General features: G+C 42.3%; 2 protein-coding genes across 3 annotated transcripts in view; one reads left to right on the forward strand and one right to left on the reverse strand.

Moving 5' to 3' along the window:
• The first annotated feature begins 4,909 nt into the window (after positions 1–4,909).
• Positions 4,910–18,630, forward strand: part of npas1 (neuronal PAS domain protein 1) — a 58,993-nt gene continuing 45,272 nt past the window's right edge. Inside the window, exons 1-3 of one of the 2 annotated variants that reach the window (XM_045703543.2) lie at positions 4,910–5,214; positions 5,652–5,720; positions 8,200–8,293. The gene's annotated coding sequence lies outside the window, so the exon portion shown is untranslated. The remainder of the gene's footprint in view (positions 5,215–5,651; positions 5,721–8,199; positions 8,294–18,630) is intronic. The other variant, XM_045703547.2, reaches the window with a different exon arrangement.
• Positions 11,938–14,153, reverse strand: LOC106612388 (uncharacterized). Its single transcript, XM_014213476.3, has 3 exons — positions 14,050–14,153; positions 12,515–13,844; positions 11,938–12,353 (listed from the first exon to the last, which is right to left on the reverse strand). The coding sequence occupies exons 2-3, from the start codon at positions 13,838–13,840 to the stop codon at positions 11,988–11,990; spliced, it is 1,692 nt and encodes a 563-aa protein (XP_014068951.2). The 5' UTR covers positions 13,841–13,844; positions 14,050–14,153; the 3' UTR covers positions 11,938–11,987.

Below are 18,630 nucleotides of genomic sequence, written 5' to 3' on the forward strand. Positions count from 1 at the left end.
ACGTGCTTGTTTTTTGCTTGATTAATTATGCTGTTTAATTCTAGGTCCACCAAGCTCTGCCGTAATTTCCCCATGGTCTTCTACTGTTTCTTCTCCCTCTCTCCCTTTCTCCATTCCGAAATCAATCATGGCTCCAACCGTGCCCACCCAGGGGAGAATGGCGTGAAAGCAAATGAGCTGACCGATCATGAGAAACAGAGTTTCTACACACAGATAGACCGAAAATGACCTGGCTCATCATGTTGTGAGGCAACATTATGGCATCTGTGGTGTGGCTCTCGTAAAGTCAGAACAAACATAGGCTTGTATCTTTATCCACACCTTCCCTCAAGTCATGAAAAAATACTTCATACTTATGTGGGAGACACAGAGTGCCACTCACATCAACCTGCCCCTACCATTCCTAGGCTGGCCGCCCCTCCCGCTGCCTGCTGACAGTTACAAGTTAGCCTTTCCCCTCTCTCCCCCTTGTTCTCCCTTCTCTACCCATGACTCTCCCCCCTCTCTCCCCCTGGTTCTCCCCTCTGGCTCTCCCTGGTCCCTCCTGAGAGTACTGTTCAGATCCAGGCCTCTGAGCCCCAAAGCCGGCCCTAATCCGCCCCATCGATCGCCCTGAGAATTTCCTCCAGGGCACAGCAAGCCTCCACTCCACAGCACAGACACACTCCCCGACCCTACCACTTGCTCCCAGAAAGTGAAGGAGAGGGAGAGAGAGATAGACATAGAGAAAGGGTAAAAGGTTTTGCAGATTTTTTTAAGTGGGCGTTGCATCATTCGTGGTGGACGACACGTTTATTGTTGCCTTGTTTAATATTGTGTCGTTGGAACAGTCATTGTACATTTCTGGCAGGTGCGGATGGTGTCTTGCAATTATCTATAGTTGTGATCAGAGGCTCTCCTCTTCCAGGGTTGTGTCTGCAACAGATTCAAACAGTAACCACAGGCAACCGATGTTAGCATCTTCAGCTGTGTGAGGTAGGCCGTCGCGGTGGATGTTGCAGTGAGATGACAGAGAATGATGGTAGCCTATGGTGTGATTGCCCAGGATGGGGCTTTTGTTAACATTAAATTTGAAGATATAAAGCCGGTAAAACGGTATTTAGTATTGGCTTGTTCAACGAAAATCACAAGCAGAATGATGAAAGGGACATAAACTGAACTGAGTCAAAATAGAAGTAGGCTAGCACTCTTTCAAAAGAAGACACAGGCTTCAAACATGCTGACATGTCCCCTTGTCAGGCCAAGACGGTAATGACCAGGTTTAAATAAGACACACCTTACCCAGAATGCAACCAGAGCATATCAATTTCCTAATTAACCATAAGCAAAAATAGAACATAAGGATAGAAACATGCCCTCCCTGGGAATTAGAAACATTAGCCTGACCAGCAACACTGGATAAACCTACCCTCAAATGCACTTCAGTTTGCCTGTCAAACTGCGACCGGAAACATGACGAATCCCAATTTCAAGGGAAATGTAGCTCAATGATTTAAATGTTAAACATAGTCACATCGTAGTTGTAACTTTTAATTAACAAATGCAAGAATGGAAACAGAGTAGGAATATCTAATGAGCCCAAACAAAGGTTTAGCGCCAAAACCAATATCGGTGAATGCGACCATAAACTCTCAGACATGTATCTCAAACTCTCATAGGCTAAACTATTTTATTTTCAGGTGATCAATAATCAAAATAGCAAAGACCCATTGCTGCGAAACAGCACGTCTTTTCAAATCAGAACCGTTATAAACTATGGGCCTAGCTGTTTGCACTATAAGCCCTATTCTATTTTGGGACTGGAATGTGATGTGGCATATGCGTTAGAGAATGACCGATAATCGTCCAAGCCGATATGCTGGGCCGATATTGGCCTTTTGTAGTCTATCGGCTATCGGCCTTTCTCTATCAACTTTGCTTGGGTAGCGGAATGACTTTGGCTTCCCTCCAAGCCTGAGGACAAACACCTTCCTCTAGACTCAGATTAAAGATATGACAGTAAATGATCAATGCATGAATACCATGGCTCACTGTTCATTGTTGGCATTTGTTGCTTAAGTTTGCCCACTTTGCCAATTAAGTCATCATAAAAATAATTGGCAATATCAAATGGTTTTGTGATGAATAAGCCATCTGATTCGATGAAAGATAGAGTTGAATTTGTACATCAAAGTTTTTTTCTCCATCATTCTTTATATCATTGATCTTGACTTCATAATACAGTTTCTTCTTCTTTTTGTTAAGTTTAGTCACATATCGTATAAATATGCAGTAAATCAGCCAGTCAGATGTGCAGCCAGATTTATTAGCCACTCCTTTTGCCCCATCTCTTTCAACCATACCGTTTTTCAATTTCTCATCAATCCATGGAGCCTTAACAGTTCTAACAGTCAGTTTCTTAACAGATGCATGTTTATCAATAATTGTAAGAAGCAATTTCATAAATTAATCAAGTGCAGCATCTGGATGCTCCTTATTGATCACATCTGACCAACAAATATTTTTTACATCAACCACATAAGAGTCACAGCAAAAACTTTTATATGATCTCATATACACTATTTTAGGCCCAGCTTTTGGAACCTTGGTTCTTCTAGATATAGCCACTATATTGTGATCACTGCATCAAATGGGTACGGATACAGCTTCAGAACAGAGATCTACAGTATTATTAAAAATGTGATCAATACATGTGGATGATCATGTTCCTGTAGTGTTTGTAAACACCCTGGTAGGTTGATTAATAACCTGAACCAGATTACAGGCACTGGTTACAGTGAGAAGCTTCCTCTTGAGCTTGATGAAAACCAGTCAATATTCAAGTCCCCAAGAAAGTAGACCTCTCTGTTTACATCAGAGAGCATTTCACACACATTATTTAGACACTGACTGTTAGCACTTGGTGGCCTATAGCAACACCCCAAAATAATAGGTTTTCGATGAGGCAGGTGAACCTGCAGCCACAATACTTCATTAACACTTGACATGAGATCTTTCCTGAGCATTACTGGGATATAGCTCAGAAAAATAAAATAAAATAATAATAATATATATATATATACACACACACACACACACACACACACACACACTACCGTTTGGGGTCACTTAGTTTGGGGTCACTTAGAAATGTACTTGTTTTTGAAAAAAATGCAAATTTTTTGTCCATTAAAATAACATCAAATTGATCAGAAATACAGTGTAGACATTGCTAATGTTGTAAATGAGTATTGTAGCTGGAAACGGCAGACTTTTTTAATGCATATAATGTCACATAAACTCAGAAGACAGCTAAATGCAGCACTAACCTTTGATGATCTTCATCAGATGACAACCCTAGGACATTATGTTATACAATACATGCATGTTTTGTTCAATCAAGTTCATATTTATATCAAAAACCAGCTTTTTACATTAGCATGTGACGTTCAGAACTAGCATACCCCCCGCAAACTTCCGGTGAATTTATAAAAAATTTACCAAATTACTCACGATAAACGTTCACAAAAAGCATAACAATTATTTTAAGAATTATAGATACAGAACTCCTCTATGCACTCGATATGTCCGATTTTAAAATAGCTTTTCGGTGAAAGCACATTTTGCAATATTCTCAGTAGATAGCCCGGCATCACAGGGCTAGCTATTTAGACACCCAGCAAGTTTAGCACTCACCAAAGTCCGATTTACTATAAGAAAAATGTTATTACCTTTGGTGTTCTTCGTCAGAATGCACTCCCAGGACTTCTACTTCAATAACAAATGTTGGTTTGGTTCAAAATAATCCATTGTTATATCCAAATAGCGGCGTTTTGTTTGTGCGTTCAAGACACTATCCGAATGGTAAAGAAGGGTGACGAGCACGACGCATTTCGTGACAAAAAAATTCTAAATATTCCATTACCGTACTTCGAAGCATGTCAACCGCTGTTTAAAATCAATTTTTATGCCATTTTTTTCATAAAAAAGCGATAATATTCCGACCGGGAATCTGCGTTTAGGTAAAAAGACGAAAGAAAATAAAGCATGGGGTCGACTCGTGCACGCGCCTAAGCCCATTGTCCTCTGATCGGCCACTTACCAAACGCGCTAATGTGTTTCAGCCTGGGGCTGCCTCGATATCATTCAGCTTTTTCCCGGGTTCTGAGAGCCTATGGGAGCCGTAGGAAGTGTCATGTTACAGCAAAGATCCTCAGTCTTCAATAAACAGAGACAAGAAGCTCAAGGAATAGTCAGAGAGGGCACTTCCTGTAAGGAATCTTCTCAGGTTTTTGCCTGCCATATGAGTTCTGTTATACTCATAGACACCATTCAAACAGTTTTAGAAACTTTAGGGTGTTTTCTATCCAAAGCCAATAATTATATGCATATTCTAGTTTCTGGGCAGTAGTAATAACCAGATTAAATCGGGTACGTTTTTTTATCCGGCCGTGTAAATACTGCCCCCTACCCCCAACAGGTTAATGACTCCAACCTAAGTGTATGTAAACTTCTGACTTCAACTGTATGTGGGAACTCCTTCAAGACTGTTGGAAAAGCATTTCTCGCGAAGCTGGTTGAGAGAATGCCAAGAGTGTGCAAAACTGTCATCAAGGCAAAGGGTGGCTACTTTGAAGAATCTCAAATATAAAATATATTTGGATTTGTTTAACACTTTTTTGGTTACTACATGATTCCATATGTGTTATTTCATAGTTCATAGTCTTCACTATTATTCTACAATGTATAAAATAGTAAAAATAAAACTTGGAATGAGTACGTGTGACCAAAATTTTGACTGGTACTGTAAGTGGACGCACAAGGCATTTCAGTAACTTAGATTTTTGGGGGGGAGTTGTGTGTGGGAGAGCTAAAAAGGATATTCCATCAAACTTCAAATGATTAGAATAGTACACAACGCAGAACAGAACAACCAGGTTGAGGGTCAGTGGCCAAAGCCCGCGAACAGGAATATTCCAAGTTCAGACAGAAGGGGGAGTCAGATCGCTATGATCGCCAGGAACTTTACTTTTTGAGTCCATTTTTAATTGTTGCGCTACTGGTGCTGCCTGTTGATGTTAGATAGGCAGCTACAGTAGCTGAATGATGTTAACATCTTCGGGTTTTGTTTCATTAAATGTATTTTATTTCATCTGGGTGCTTGCATCACCTACTAACACCCTGGTACTACCCGTAGCTCACGTTCTCAGTCCGAGAAAACACAGAGAGAGAAAGGTATGTGTTGCAGATACCTCATTTGTAGAAGTCCATAACGTGAAATAAATAAAACATCCCAAGGTTAATGCTGTAGATGTTGTTATAAGGGAGTGTGAGACTGTTGAAACATGTAACTTTCAGAGTTTTATTGTTGTTATTAATATAGTTTACAGAGTGCTAAAAATGCTGTTGTTGCTAGCTAGCATGCCTTTCTATGATGCAGATGGTTAGCTGAGCTGCAGACTGGGGATGGCGTTGCATTATGGGATATGTAGTTCTGGCCCTCTAAGGTCTGAATGGGATAGAGGCGATTTCACGTTGTAACTTGTTTGTGTTGCAGTGTTTTTGTACATGAGTTATTGTATTTTGGAACTGTCAACACTGAAAGCACCTAGCAATGTATTGGGGATGTGAGATAGGATATGTGTTTTACCTTTCTTCATGCTCCTGTATAGAACAACTTTTCAGATGGTGCATTGGAGACTGATGTGTTCCTGTCCTGTCTTTTCACAATACTATTGCAGGTATGGTTCTATTGTCTAAGAATTAAGATTATACATTCGTTGTATTAAGGACTGGATATTATTTTATACTATACATTATGGCTTTATGTATGAATGGGATTTGTGTGAGTCCGAGAAAACACTGAGAGAGAAAGAACAACTTGTCAGATGGTGCATTGGAGACTGATGTGTTCCTGTCCTGTCTTTTCACAATACTATTACAGATCAACATAAAAGCCAAAAAGACAGCAGTGATGTCGCTCTTCATTTCTTGGTTCTCCTGTGGTACATTTCAGACCCGCTACATGTGCCTGTTGTCATAGAGCTAGATAGAGGACTCCTCATGGATATAGCCTGTTTTAGCATGGACCTTGCCTTTGAGGGCTTCTACCGTTTTTAAGTAGAGAGATAGCCTCAATGGCGCTGCCAATGCTGTCACAGACGCTCATACAGATGAGTACTCTATCTATGTCTATGGCCTGTTGTTCACATGCTTATTTTCCCTCTCATTGGCTACAATGGTCCCACCTGATCTTGAGCGGTCACATGTCTATCTTGTCAATATAATAGACAATCTTTGATGTAGTGCAGGGTTATTCAAATCTTACCCTACAAGGTCTGGACTACTGCTAGTTTTCTGTTCTACCTGATCATTAATTGCACCCACCTGGTGTCCCAGGTCTAAATCATTCCCCATTTTAGAGCGATGGGGAAAAAAGCAGCGGAACTGGCTTCGATGTCCAACATTTTATTTGAGGGATGTAATGTGTGGAGGTGAGACGAGTACCGCTCCCCTTTTTAAGTTTATATCCCCTTATGAGTTATGCAGAGTCTCAGCATTAAAGGTTTCAGTCTAATGCACTGATGATGCTTTGTGTGAGCTTCTTCAACTACAACACCAACAATCCACGGCCTTATACTTTATAAAAGTAAGAAAATGTAAAATGCACTACTGTAATTTTCTCTGGATGAGAACGTCTGCTGAATGACAAAAATGTCTACTGTAAATGTATACTATCAAAACAGGTGACAGACTTTACAGGATAAGTAGGCTAATGCTGTGAGCTTAAACATTATTCTCTTGATTGCATGAGCCGAAACAGCTTCTTCTATAGCGCGAGAAGGCTTGTGTTTGAGTTCTTCTGAATACAAGCTAGCTATAGACTGAGCTTCAGTTCATCTGCCATAAAGAAGGTCTCCTCCATCCCTACACACAGTGATGATGATGATAGAGAATGAAGCTGGTCTGTTGAACTCTCTAGAAGCATGAGTCTCATGGCTGTCTGCACTCCTCTCGGGAAAAGTCTCAACCAACACTCTTTCCAATGATACATACATGGTCATCATTTAAGTATGAAACCCCAAGTTTGTTTTACCTAGCAACGGTTCCTGCACACTAGAAATACTTCCTTGCTTTTATTGAGAGCGGATGTACTACACTTTGTGTCTGGTAGCCCTTTACACTCGTACCCGTATACAGGTTGAAAATGGCAGATTTGATAAGCGGCTAAATTGGAACACAGTGGCTGTACAGTAACATGCTATAGATGATGTCAGAGCTCTCTGGCTCTCCGCTTCACAGCTCTGAATGGGTTTTGACTGACAGCCTTTCTGATCTTGAGCACTGCGCGAGACAAGAAGTTGCCCTCATTCCTCCCGCTAATTGGCCAACTTTTGTGAGTGAGGGAAATTATGTAAATTACAAGGACTTGATATATTTTGAAAGATGAGACGTTGAGGATTATAATAAATACCGCTTTGATGTCATACAAGCAAGCCAAACACCCGTGAGTTCAAATGTGCACTTCACATTTCCAAATCATAAAACTCATGTCATTTACAGTTTCAATGTTTATGATCACTATGTTAGATGTACAGTTACATGGCGTTATACACTAGGGTTTTCCTGGTTGTCAGGTGGACTGCTGTGTCCTCACCTTTAGTCTAATAATGGGCCCATCATCTCCAAACTGTTCCCTTTTAATTGCTACCATAGTTGTGCATATGCTTTCCATATTTATTCTGTAAGAAACATTTCAATTTAGCCCTATTCATACAGGCCAATTCCCACAAGTGTAAGGGGTTAAAGAGTTATCAGTGTTTTACATGACTGAATAGCCTGGGATGTTTTATGAACTTGGCCTGCCTCTTATACTGTTCTTTTTAAACAGGTTGCTGTACTCTCTCTCTCTCACACTCTCACTCTTTCTCTTCTCACCCTTCTCTCTCCTTTTTTAAAATCTCTTTCCTCACTCGCTCTCCTCTCTTCTGCCGTCCCTCGCTCTCCCTTCTTCCTTTCACCTTACGTTTTTCTCCGCTTTCTCCCTCTCCCCTCTTTCTCCCTCCCTCTCTTTCCTTTCTCCCTCCCCCTCGCTTCCTCCCTCTCCTCTCTTTCTCCCTCCCTCTCTTTCCTCTCTCCCTCCCCCTCGCTTCCTCCCTCTCCTCTCACCGTCTCTCTTCCTCTTCATTAATTTATCAGGTTGTTATTCTCTTTGCCTAGCTGTGCTAATGAAGACGGGATGCAGATGAGGGCGGAGGTCATCTCCGTAGCGTTCGACCCCAGCACCCGCAGCATGCCACTCTGACTGCCACAGGTCAGTGGCAGCTGTCAATCAAAGACATACACACACACACACACACACACACACACACACACACACACACACACACGAAAACCACAAGTATACTCACCGTAATGTCTATGTACTCACACTGCAAATACATTGCATTGCACAGCACCTGCGGCCCCGTCGGATTTACCACAGCGCAGTTAGACACACACACTCCTTCTTGACCTATCTGAAATACACTGTAAAGTAAGGCTCATTGGCTACATCGTTAGTGTGCCCCACTGATATACAGGGTCAGAGTTCACTGCCCCCCCCAGTCCCACCATACCCCCTGTGTCACTGCCCTGTGAACAGGTGAGGCCCTGCCTAATGTCCCTCCCAGCCCACTGTAGCTCATCAGTCACTGGGCCACAACCTCTGTTTTTCAACCCAGCAGGCAAAGGAGTCATCATAGACTCTTTGTTTCTGTGTGTGCGTGTCCTGTTATGTGTATGTACTGTACAATGTATGCATATTGTAATATATGTGCAATATGCATTTTAATCTATATTAACACGTGTAGATTGGTGTGCATGGGTATGACTACGAGCATGCATGCCTATGCGGACACACATGGGCACACGCACGCACACACACACACACACACACACACACACACACACACACACACACACACACACACACACACACACACACACACACACACACACACACACACACACACACACACACACACACACTCACAAGCATATACACGCACCAGCACACATGTCTCTATTAGCAGTAGTGGCATAACACCACCTATCCTCCGTGGCTCATATCTATGCAAAGCCGGGGTCCTGCCAATCAGTCACCCTGTTGACACGGAGCCCCACCTCCCCAATTAGAGCTGACAGGGCAAGATTAGGAGGGTGCCCGTCCCCACCCACCCACCTGCCTACGTGTCAATCACGCGCCCGGGCATCCGCACGCCTGTTTACTGTCAGATCCCATCTCCGTCTGTCAGACGCCACGGCAACCATCACCGAGGGAAGAGAGCAGGGTGGAAGAGGAGTTAGGGAGGCAGGGGGTGGAGAGGAGATCTGATCTGAATTAACTATGCTGCTCCCCACAGACCGCCCGTACTTTTAATTCATGAAAGGGATGAGAGGAGAAGGGGAAAGATGGAGAGAGCGAGACAGAGAGAGGGGAAGGGAGGGAGGGAAAGAGGGTGGGGGAGCGTTTAACACCCTGAGCAGGATTGTCTTTGAAAGTTTTGGAGTGATATTTCCTTCCTTCTCTTCCCTGCCAACCATCCCCCGGTCCTGTCTCTCTCCCTCTGTCTTCTCTCAGAGGTGGAGGCTGTCTCTGTGAGGGAGAACACGGTGTCTTGTGGGACCTCTCAAATGACTATTTAACACTGGTCTGTATGACGATGAGTAGGATATTCCACTCCTTGACAATCCTTGTCATTCCAAACATTGCATGACAAGGAGTGACAAGAAGTGGAATGTTAGCACAACAGACTGGATTTCTACATGCTACCACATATGTTGGGTTCCCTCATAAATGGTAACTGGAAGAAAAGAAGATATAGAATTTGGTACATACAGAAAAGATGGTTGTTAACATATGGTACCTGCATGGGGTTATTTGCACTTTAATGACTTGGATAGCTAACATTGAACCTGAAATTGTTCCCTGTCTATTGTAGTGTAGAGGTCAAGATGCTGGACCCATTGTGAGACCAGTGTGTGAGCGTACGTGTGTTTCAGGGTAGTTAGGGGTTTTAAGCTGTGGCCTGTGTACACAGTATGTAAATGTGTGTATGTGTTTTCGAAGGCATTAAGCAGTGCTCTGTTTACACTTATGCAAATAAGGATGTGTGTGTGTGTGTGTGTGTGTAGCCATTGGTCCCTGGTGTGTCTGTCTCTGTTCTGTGTTGGGGCCCCAGTGTGAACCCTAACTAATCCCTGACGGGGGCCGATGGGGGCTTGATGGGGGCTTGGCCGGGGCCACTGCCAGGATTACAGGACCACAGAGTCAACCCTCAGGAGAGAGGAGGAGAGAGATGGAGAGAAAAATGAAGGGTAGAGGAGAGAGTGAAGAGGGAGCAGGAGAGAGGGCCAGAGAGGGATGGAGGAGAGGGGACAGGAGAGAGCCATTGATGGGGGATGAGGAAGTAAGAGCAGTGTTGCTCACCGGAGGCACGTCCACCACCGACACACACCAGAGGAGGCTGGTGGGAAGAGCTATAAGAGCTATAGGAGGATGGGCTCATTGTAATGGCTTAAATGGAACGGTGTCAAACACATCAAACAAATGGAAACCACATGTTTGACTCCGTTCTATTAATTCCATTCCAGCCATTATAATGAGCTCGTCCTCCTATAGCTCCTCCCACCAGCCTCCTCTGACACATACATATACATAAACACACTAGGCATTCATGCACCTAAGGGTATTCTGTTGATGTACTACTGTTGATGCGTTTCTGATGTACTGTACCAGTCAAAAGTTTGGACACCCCGAATCATTCCTGGGTTTTTCTTTATTTTGACTTTTTCCTACATTGTAGAATAATAGTGAAGACATCAAAACTATGAAATAACACATATGGAATCATGTAGTAACCAAAAAAGTGTGAAACAAATCAAAATATGTTTTATATTTGAGATTCTTCAAAGTAGCCACCCTTTGCCTTGATGACAGCTTTGCACACTCTTGGCATTCTCTCAACCAGCTTCATGATGTAGTCACCTGGAATGCATTTCAATTAACAGGTGTGCCTTGTTAAAGGTTAATTTGTGGAATTTCTTTCCTTAATGTGTTTGAGCCAATCAGTTGTGTTGTGACAAGGTAGGGTTGGCATACAGAAGATAGCCCTATTTGGTAAAAAACGTCCATATTATGGCAAGAACAATTCAAATAAGCAAAGGGAAACGACAGTCCATCATTACTTTAAGACATGAAGGTCAGTCAATCCGGAACATTTCAAGAACTTTGAACGTTTCATAGAGTCCTTTGGTCTGATGAAGATTGCCAAAAGTGTGCAAAGCTGTCATCAAGGCAAAGTGGCTACTTTGAAGAATCTCAAATATAAAATATATTTTGATTTGTTTAACACTTTTTTGGTTACTACATGATTCCATATTTTTGATTTCATAATTTTGATGTCTTCACTATTATTCTACAATGTAGAAAATAGTCAAAATAAAGAAAAACCCTTGAATGTGTTCAATCTTTTGACTGGTACTGTATGTATTGGTAATTTACAGAGATAGTAGCTGTATCATTAACATATTTCCTACGATACCATGTGGCAAGCAGCACTCATAATCAGAAATGTCCAGGTTGTAAGTGTTGCTGTTGGACATGTTCACAGCAGCAGTATTAGTGGCCTGTTCGCTATGTATTTATTAAGCTCAGTCTGATACAGAGCCCAGGTGCCTCTCTCTCTCTCTCTCTCTCTCTCTCTCTCTCTCTCTCGTTGCATCCAATGGCAGTGTACGCGATAAGCTAATGCAATGCGCTGCTTGTGGATTTGACCTCTTTAACGCAGTTCCACCTCCGATCTGATAGAATCTATCCTTTCACATTGCATTATACAGTAACCACATCAACCTTTAATCCGTATCTTATACTTTTCTTAGATTTTGTGTGTTCTTTCTTCCCATATGGCAATGAATACTGACAAATAACTCAAATGCTCATAATATTTTATTGATGATGTATTCCACTAAATGAAAGAAGACAATTTAAATTTGGACCAATGCCAGCTGAGAGTATTTACTTTTCCATCTGTGTTGCATTCTGACATCTTCAGTTTGATGTCTGGGATGTACGCCATGTGATTTTCTTTGCCATGTGCCTTGTTCAACAGCTTTTCTCTTTCCTTCTCCCTCTGTTTCTTTTCGTTATAGTTCCTTGACACCTCGTCCAGGTGGGCTTTCACCCTCTCCTTATTCTTCCTCACTTCTTCCTTACTCTCTGCTTTTCTAGCTCTGAGCAGCTCTTTCACGTTGTTCTTCTCCAACATCTCTCTTTCTTTCCTCTTCTTTTTCTCGAGCTTTGCCCTGACTCTCTGGGCAGTTTTAGTTTCCTTCTGAAAGAGAAAGTCCATACATGTTAATCAGTGATCTGAGATATTATTATTAGTCATTCTCTAGCATGCAGTCAACTTAATCTATTGAATCTGATAGTATAACCATAAGGAGGTGACTTGTGACTGCCCTGAAGTGTGACTGGTTAAATGGAGTACTGTACCTGTGGCTGCTCTTGCTCTCCGAACCTCAGGGCAGTCTGCATCTGGTACAGCTTTATGTATGCCTCCTTCATCCTCTCCACCATATCTTTCTTCTCTATTGCACATCTGTCTTTCTCCCTTTGCATTTTCTCAATTTCACTATTCGTTCTCTCCCGCTCCCCTGTAATCTCCAACTTCTCCTTTTCCATCACTCTCTTTTCCATCTCCCATCCCTTCTTCTCTTGTCCATGCAGGCAAAGAATCCTCATCTTTTCTCTTTCCAAAGCCTCTATCGCTCTCTCCTTTTCTCTCAGTTCAATCATCCACTCCTCTGCTGCCTGTGTGCTCCTTCTATTAATCTCCTCCTTCTCCTTCATCCATCTTTCCCCCTGTTGATCCCAGATTCTTTGTAGGCTAGCCTTGGCCTTGGCCCATCTCCCCCTGTCCTCCTTCCAGCCTACTAAGGTCTGTTTCCTCTCCAGGTCTGCTTTGGCCAAATCTGTCTTCAAACCATTTCTTATGAGGTTCCATCCATTCCTCTCTCTCACCCTCTCCTTCACCACCCTTTCATTCTCAGCTAACAGTCTCTTCTTGTTCTCCACTCTCAACTTCCATAACTTGGCCAAGGACATGTTCACCTTTGACATCTTGTCCACCAACGTTTGTCTGTCGGCCGCTGCGCTTTCTCTGTGTTTGACCAACACGTCTCGCTGCCTTTCATTCTCTGCTAACAGCCTCGTGTTCTCCACGGTCAACTTCCCTATCCTGGCCAAGTGCAGTATGTTCTGCATCGTCACCTTTGTCATCTTGACTTCTAGATTTTCTTTGTCTGCCTCTAAGCTTTCTCTCTGTTTCTTCAACATCTCTCTCTCCCTTTCATTCTCAGCTAACAGCTTAGTACTCTCCACTGTCACCTCTCCTCTCTTGGCCAAGTTCAGTATGTTCTGCACCTTCAGCTTTTCCATCTTGAGCTCCATCTTCTTTCTGTCTGACACTACGCTTTCTCTCTGTTTCTCAAACAACTCTCTCTCTAGCTTCCGTTGGTTGAGGTGTACCTCAATAGAAGCCTCAGTCACCCTTCTCTGCCTCAGCAACTCTTCAATTAGCCTTTCTCTTTCTTTCTCTGGTTCCACCCTCACCTTGGTGACTTTCTCCAACACCTCTCTCTCCAGCTTCCATCGGTTGTGGTCTACCTTGTTACAAGTCTCAATCTCCTTTCTCATTCTATGCAGCCCCTCTATTTCTCTTTGTCTTTCTTTCTCTCGTTCCGTCCTCATCTTGTTGCCTTTCTCCATCTCCTCACTTTCAGTCATGTTTTTCTCCGTCTCACTGACTCCTCTCTGCATCGATCTATATTGAGAAACATGTATTCCTTATTTTTTTAAATTATTTTTCCTGTCATTTTCTTAAAACTGTCTGGCCATGCCTGTTTTCCAACTTCAGTTACCCTCAAGCTAATTTGTATCATTTCTTAAATGCTAATAATAAGTAGGCCTACTTTCACGGATTTGCTTAGAAGTCAAACACTTTTACACATTATTATTTTCTGACTCACCTGTTTCAGTGTCACCTCTCCTCCGCGATTTCTGTCCAGTTATGAAGATTTAATAAGGTATTCACTTCAGTAGTTATGGTGTGGTGAATGGATATGCTGGTTGTTTTCTTTGATTTTGAACTTCTTGTAGCCAAGTTCTAATTCCGAATTCTATGGTTGTAGCCAAGCCTAATTGTTGAGTCATAATGAGATTGGAATGTTGGCTTGAATTCTTTATTATGGCCAAAAATCTCAGAATTCTGAAGATTTTAGAATTATATTTCAAAATTCTTGGTTGTCTCATACATTCTATATACAACATTTTAGCCCATGGATGCTGTCTCAAAGTTATAAATCTTACATTCTCAGCCAAAGAAATGTCATCTATTTCAAAAAGATTCAAAATAAAGATGACTTTGTAAGTATTGGTTGTCATGGTGCCCTGAGGACGCCTAGGTAGTCACGAAGCCACTCCTGCATTGTCTTGGCTGTGTGCTTAGGGTCGTTGTCCTGTTGCAAGGTGAACCTTCGCCCAGTCCGAGGTCCTGAGCGCTCTGGAGAAGGTTTTCATCAAAGATATCTCTGTACTTTGCTCCTTTTATCTTTCCCTCTATCCTGACTAGTTTCCCAGTCCTTGCCGCTGAAAAACATCCCCACAGCATGATGCTGGCTCCACCATGCTTCACCGTATGGATGGTGACAGGTTTCCTCCAGAAGTGATGCTTGGCATTCAGGCCAAAAGTTCAATCTTGGTTTCATCAGACCAGAGAATCTTGTTTCTCATGGTCTGAGAGTTTGTAGGTGCCTTTTGGCAAACTCCAAGCGAGCTTTTGTGCCTCTTTTACTGAGGAATGGCTTCCGCCTGGCCACTCTACCATAAAGGCCTGATTGGTGGAGTGCTGCAGAGATGGTTGTCCTTTCTCCCCCGATTGCTCAGTTTGGCCGGGCAGCCAGCTCTAGGAAGAGTCTTGGTGGTTCCAAACTTCTTCCATTTAAGAATGTTGGAGGCCACTGTGTTCTTGGCGACCTTCAATGCTGCAGAAATGTTTTGGTACCTTTCCCCAGATCTGTGCCTCGACATAATCCTGTCTCAGAGCTCTATGGACAATTCCTTCGACCTCATGGCTTGGTGGGACCTTCAAACTCAACTGTGGGACCTTATATAGACAGGTGTGCCTTTCCAAATCATGTCCAATCAATTGAATTTACCACAGGTGGACTCGAATCAAGTTGTAGAAACATCTCAAGGATGATCAATCAAAACAGGATGCGCCTGAGCTCAATTTCGAGTCTCATAGCAAAGGGTCTGAATACTTAAGCAAATAAGGTATTTCTGTTTTTTTTTAATACATTTGCTAAACTTTCAAAAAAACTGATTGCGCTTTGTCATTATGAGGTATTGGTGTACATTGCTGAGGATTTTTATTTATTTAATCCGTTTTTGAATAAGGCTGTAACATAACAATATGTGGAAAAAGTCAAGGGGTCTGAATTCTTTCCTAAGGCACTATTTATTTAACTATTTATTTATTTATTTTACTATTTTTTGTTTTATTTGATGCACTTCGAGGTTATCATAGTATAATGAAAAATACTTTACAAATGTAATAAATAATACCAATAATGATTAGTATTATTCTTACGGAGGAGCCTGATGAAGAGCTGTAGGCCTGCCTGTCTGACGAATGTTTCTCACTCCCTGGCTGGTCCATTGACACCTCCTCCACTCAAGCCTTTACTGAACTGTATCATCATGTAGAGGTGAAAGACAATTTTTTTCCGCTGTATTTTTTTAAAGCAACTTTGTCATTCTGTATGAAACGCTCTATTTAAAATATTCCTATGATTGTTATTATTCATTAACAATAAAAGGCCTTAGCGTTCTTTTTTTTGGAAAATGGTCATGTATCGTTTGTCATGTATAGTCCATTCATTGAGATGTGTCCAGATTAGGGCTTTCCAAACCTGTTCCCGGAGAGCTACTGTCCTGTAGGTTTACACTCCAACTCTAATCTAGCACACTTGATTCTAATAATCAGCCGCTTGATAAGGTGAATCGGGTTAGTTACAACTGGGGTTGGAGAAGAAAAAAACACAGGAGGCTACTGTAGCTATTCAGGAACAGGTCTGGTCGAGATGTCTCTGTTTAAGGCCCTGTTACTGGGTTGATGATGTGAGGATCTGATAGTTAGGAACAGTTTACCTGGAGACAGCCAACAGAGAGAGGGAGAGAGTGAGGATCTGCATTAGCCAGGGAGCTGGGCCCGTACTCACAAAGCATCTCAGAGTAGGAGTGCTGATCTAGGATCAGGTCCCCCACATTTTCACTCTTTGTGATCTACAAGGCTAAATTGATCCTAGATCAGCAGTCCAATTGTGAGATGATTTGTGAATACAGGCCCTGATGGTTAGGAACAGTGGTCCTGGAGACTGAGCCCAGTCCAGAGAGAGACAGAGGGAAGACCTGTATTGGTCAGGGCAGTTTGATGCCTTTAGCTAAATGATGGTGGCAGATGGAGGGATTGCTTTGGGAAGTTGTAATCCATCATGATTTCAGATGGACTCACAGCAGCGCTATGTTTTTGGGGTTATTGTCTGGAGCTGTGATTGATGTGACATGGAGGCTGGTGTAGTGTGTGTGTGTGTGTGTGTGTGTGTGTGTGTGTGTGTGTGTGTGTGTGTGTGTGTGTGTGTGTGTGTGTGTGTGTGTGTGTGTGTGGTGCAGGGGAGATGGGAGTATCAGGGTGGACTGCCCAGCTTGGAAGTATAGGTTCCCAGAATGGTTCTCTTGTGTTATTAGAGATCTTATCTTATGGGAAGACTCTTGTTATAAAGGTTTCTGTAAATCAATTTGTAACCGTCACTGCAACATTTCTCATTATGTTATACAAACATTTCCTTGAATGGTTAGGAACTGTGGTTTGACTCTATGTGGTGTGTGTGTATGTGTGTGTATTTTTGCCTTTCAGTGTTTCCACTGTCTAAATGTACACATACAGTTGAAGTTGGAAGTTTACATACATTTTAGACAAATACATTTAAACTCAGCTTTTCACAATTCCTGACATTTAATCCTAGTAAAAATTCCCTGTCTTAGGTCAGTTAGGATCACCACTTTATTTTAAGAATGTGAAATGTCAGAATAATAGTAGAGAGAATGATTCATTTCAGCTTTTATTTATTTAATCACATTCCCAGTGGGTCAGAAGTTTACATACACTGCATTGCCTTTAAATTGTTTAACTTGGGTCAAACGTTTCGGGTAGCCTTCCACAAGCTTCCCACAATAAGTTGGGTGAATTTTGGCCCATTCCTCCAGGCAGAGCTGATGGAACTGAGTCAGGTTTGTAGGCCTCCTTGCTCGCACACGCCTTTTCAGCTCTGCCCACAAATGTTCTATAGGATTGAGGTCAGGGCTTTGTGATGGCCACTCCAATACCTTGACTTTGTTGTCCTTAAGCCATTTTGCCACAACTTTGGAAGTATGCTTGGGGTCATTGTCCATTTGGAAGACCCATTTGCGACCAAGCTTTAACTTCCTGACTGATGTCTTGAGATGTTGCTTCAATATATCCACATAATTTTCCTCCTCATGATGCCATCTATTTTGTGAAGTGCACCAGTCCCTCCTGCAGAAAAGCACCCCCACAACATGATGCTGCCACCCCTGTTCTTCATGGTTGGGATGGTGTTCTTCGGCTTGCAAGCCACCCCTTTTTCCTCCAAACATAACGATTGTCATTATGGCCAAACAGTTCTATTTTTGTTTCATCAGACCAGAGGACATTTCTCCAAAAAGTACGATCTTTGTCCCCATGTGCAGTTGCAAACCGTAGTCTGGCTTTTTTATGGTGGTTTTGGAGCAGTGGCTTCTTCCTTGCTGAGCGGCCTTTCAGGTTGTGTCGATATAGGACTCATGATATAGGACTCAACTGTTTCTGCCAGCATTTTCACAAGGTCCTTTGCTGTAGTTCTGGGATTGATTTGCACTTTTCACACCAAAGTACATTCATCTCTAGGAGGCAGAACGCATCTCCTTCCTGAGCGGTATGACGGCTGCGTGGTGCCATGGTGTTTATACTTGTGTACTATTGTTTGTACAGATGAGCGTGGTACCTTCAGGCATTTGGAAATTGCTCCCAAGGATGAGCCAGACTTGTGGAGGTCTACAATGTTTTTTCTGAGGTCTTGGCTGATTTCTTTTGATTTTCCCATGATGTCAAGCAAAGAGGCACTGGGTTTGAAGGTAGGCCTTGAAATACATCCACAGGTACACCTCCAATTGACTCAAATTATGTCAGTTAGCCTATCAGAAGCTTCTAAAGCCATGACATCATTTTCTGGAATTTTCCAAGCTGTTTAAAGGCACAGTCAACTTAGTGTATGTAAACTTCTGACCCACTGGAATTGTGATACAGTGAATTATAAGTGAAATAATCTGTCTGTAAACAATTGCTGGAAAAATGACTTGTGTCATGCACAAAGTAGATGTCCTAACCGACTTGCCAAAACTATAGTTTGTTAACAAGAAATATGTGAAGTGGTTGAAAAACGAGTTTTAATGACTCCAACTTATGTGTATGTAAACTTCTGATTTCAACT

Source organism: Salmo salar, chromosome 20 (genome assembly GCF_965601325.2).
Source record: "Salmo salar chromosome 20, fSalSal1, whole genome shotgun sequence".
NCBI classification, from domain to species: Eukaryota; Metazoa; Chordata; class Actinopteri; order Salmoniformes; family Salmonidae; genus Salmo; species Salmo salar.

Excerpts from the sequence above, each read along its gene's own strand:
- LOC106612388 (XM_014213476.3), bottom strand. The coding sequence starts at position 13,840 with ATGCAGAGAGGAGTCAGTGAGACGGAGAAAAACATGACTGAAAGTGAG. Across the intron at positions 12,354-12,514 it reads GAGAGCAAGAGCAGCCACAG|AAGGAAACTAAAACTGCCCA; the intron begins GTACAGTACTCC and ends TTTCTCTTTCAG.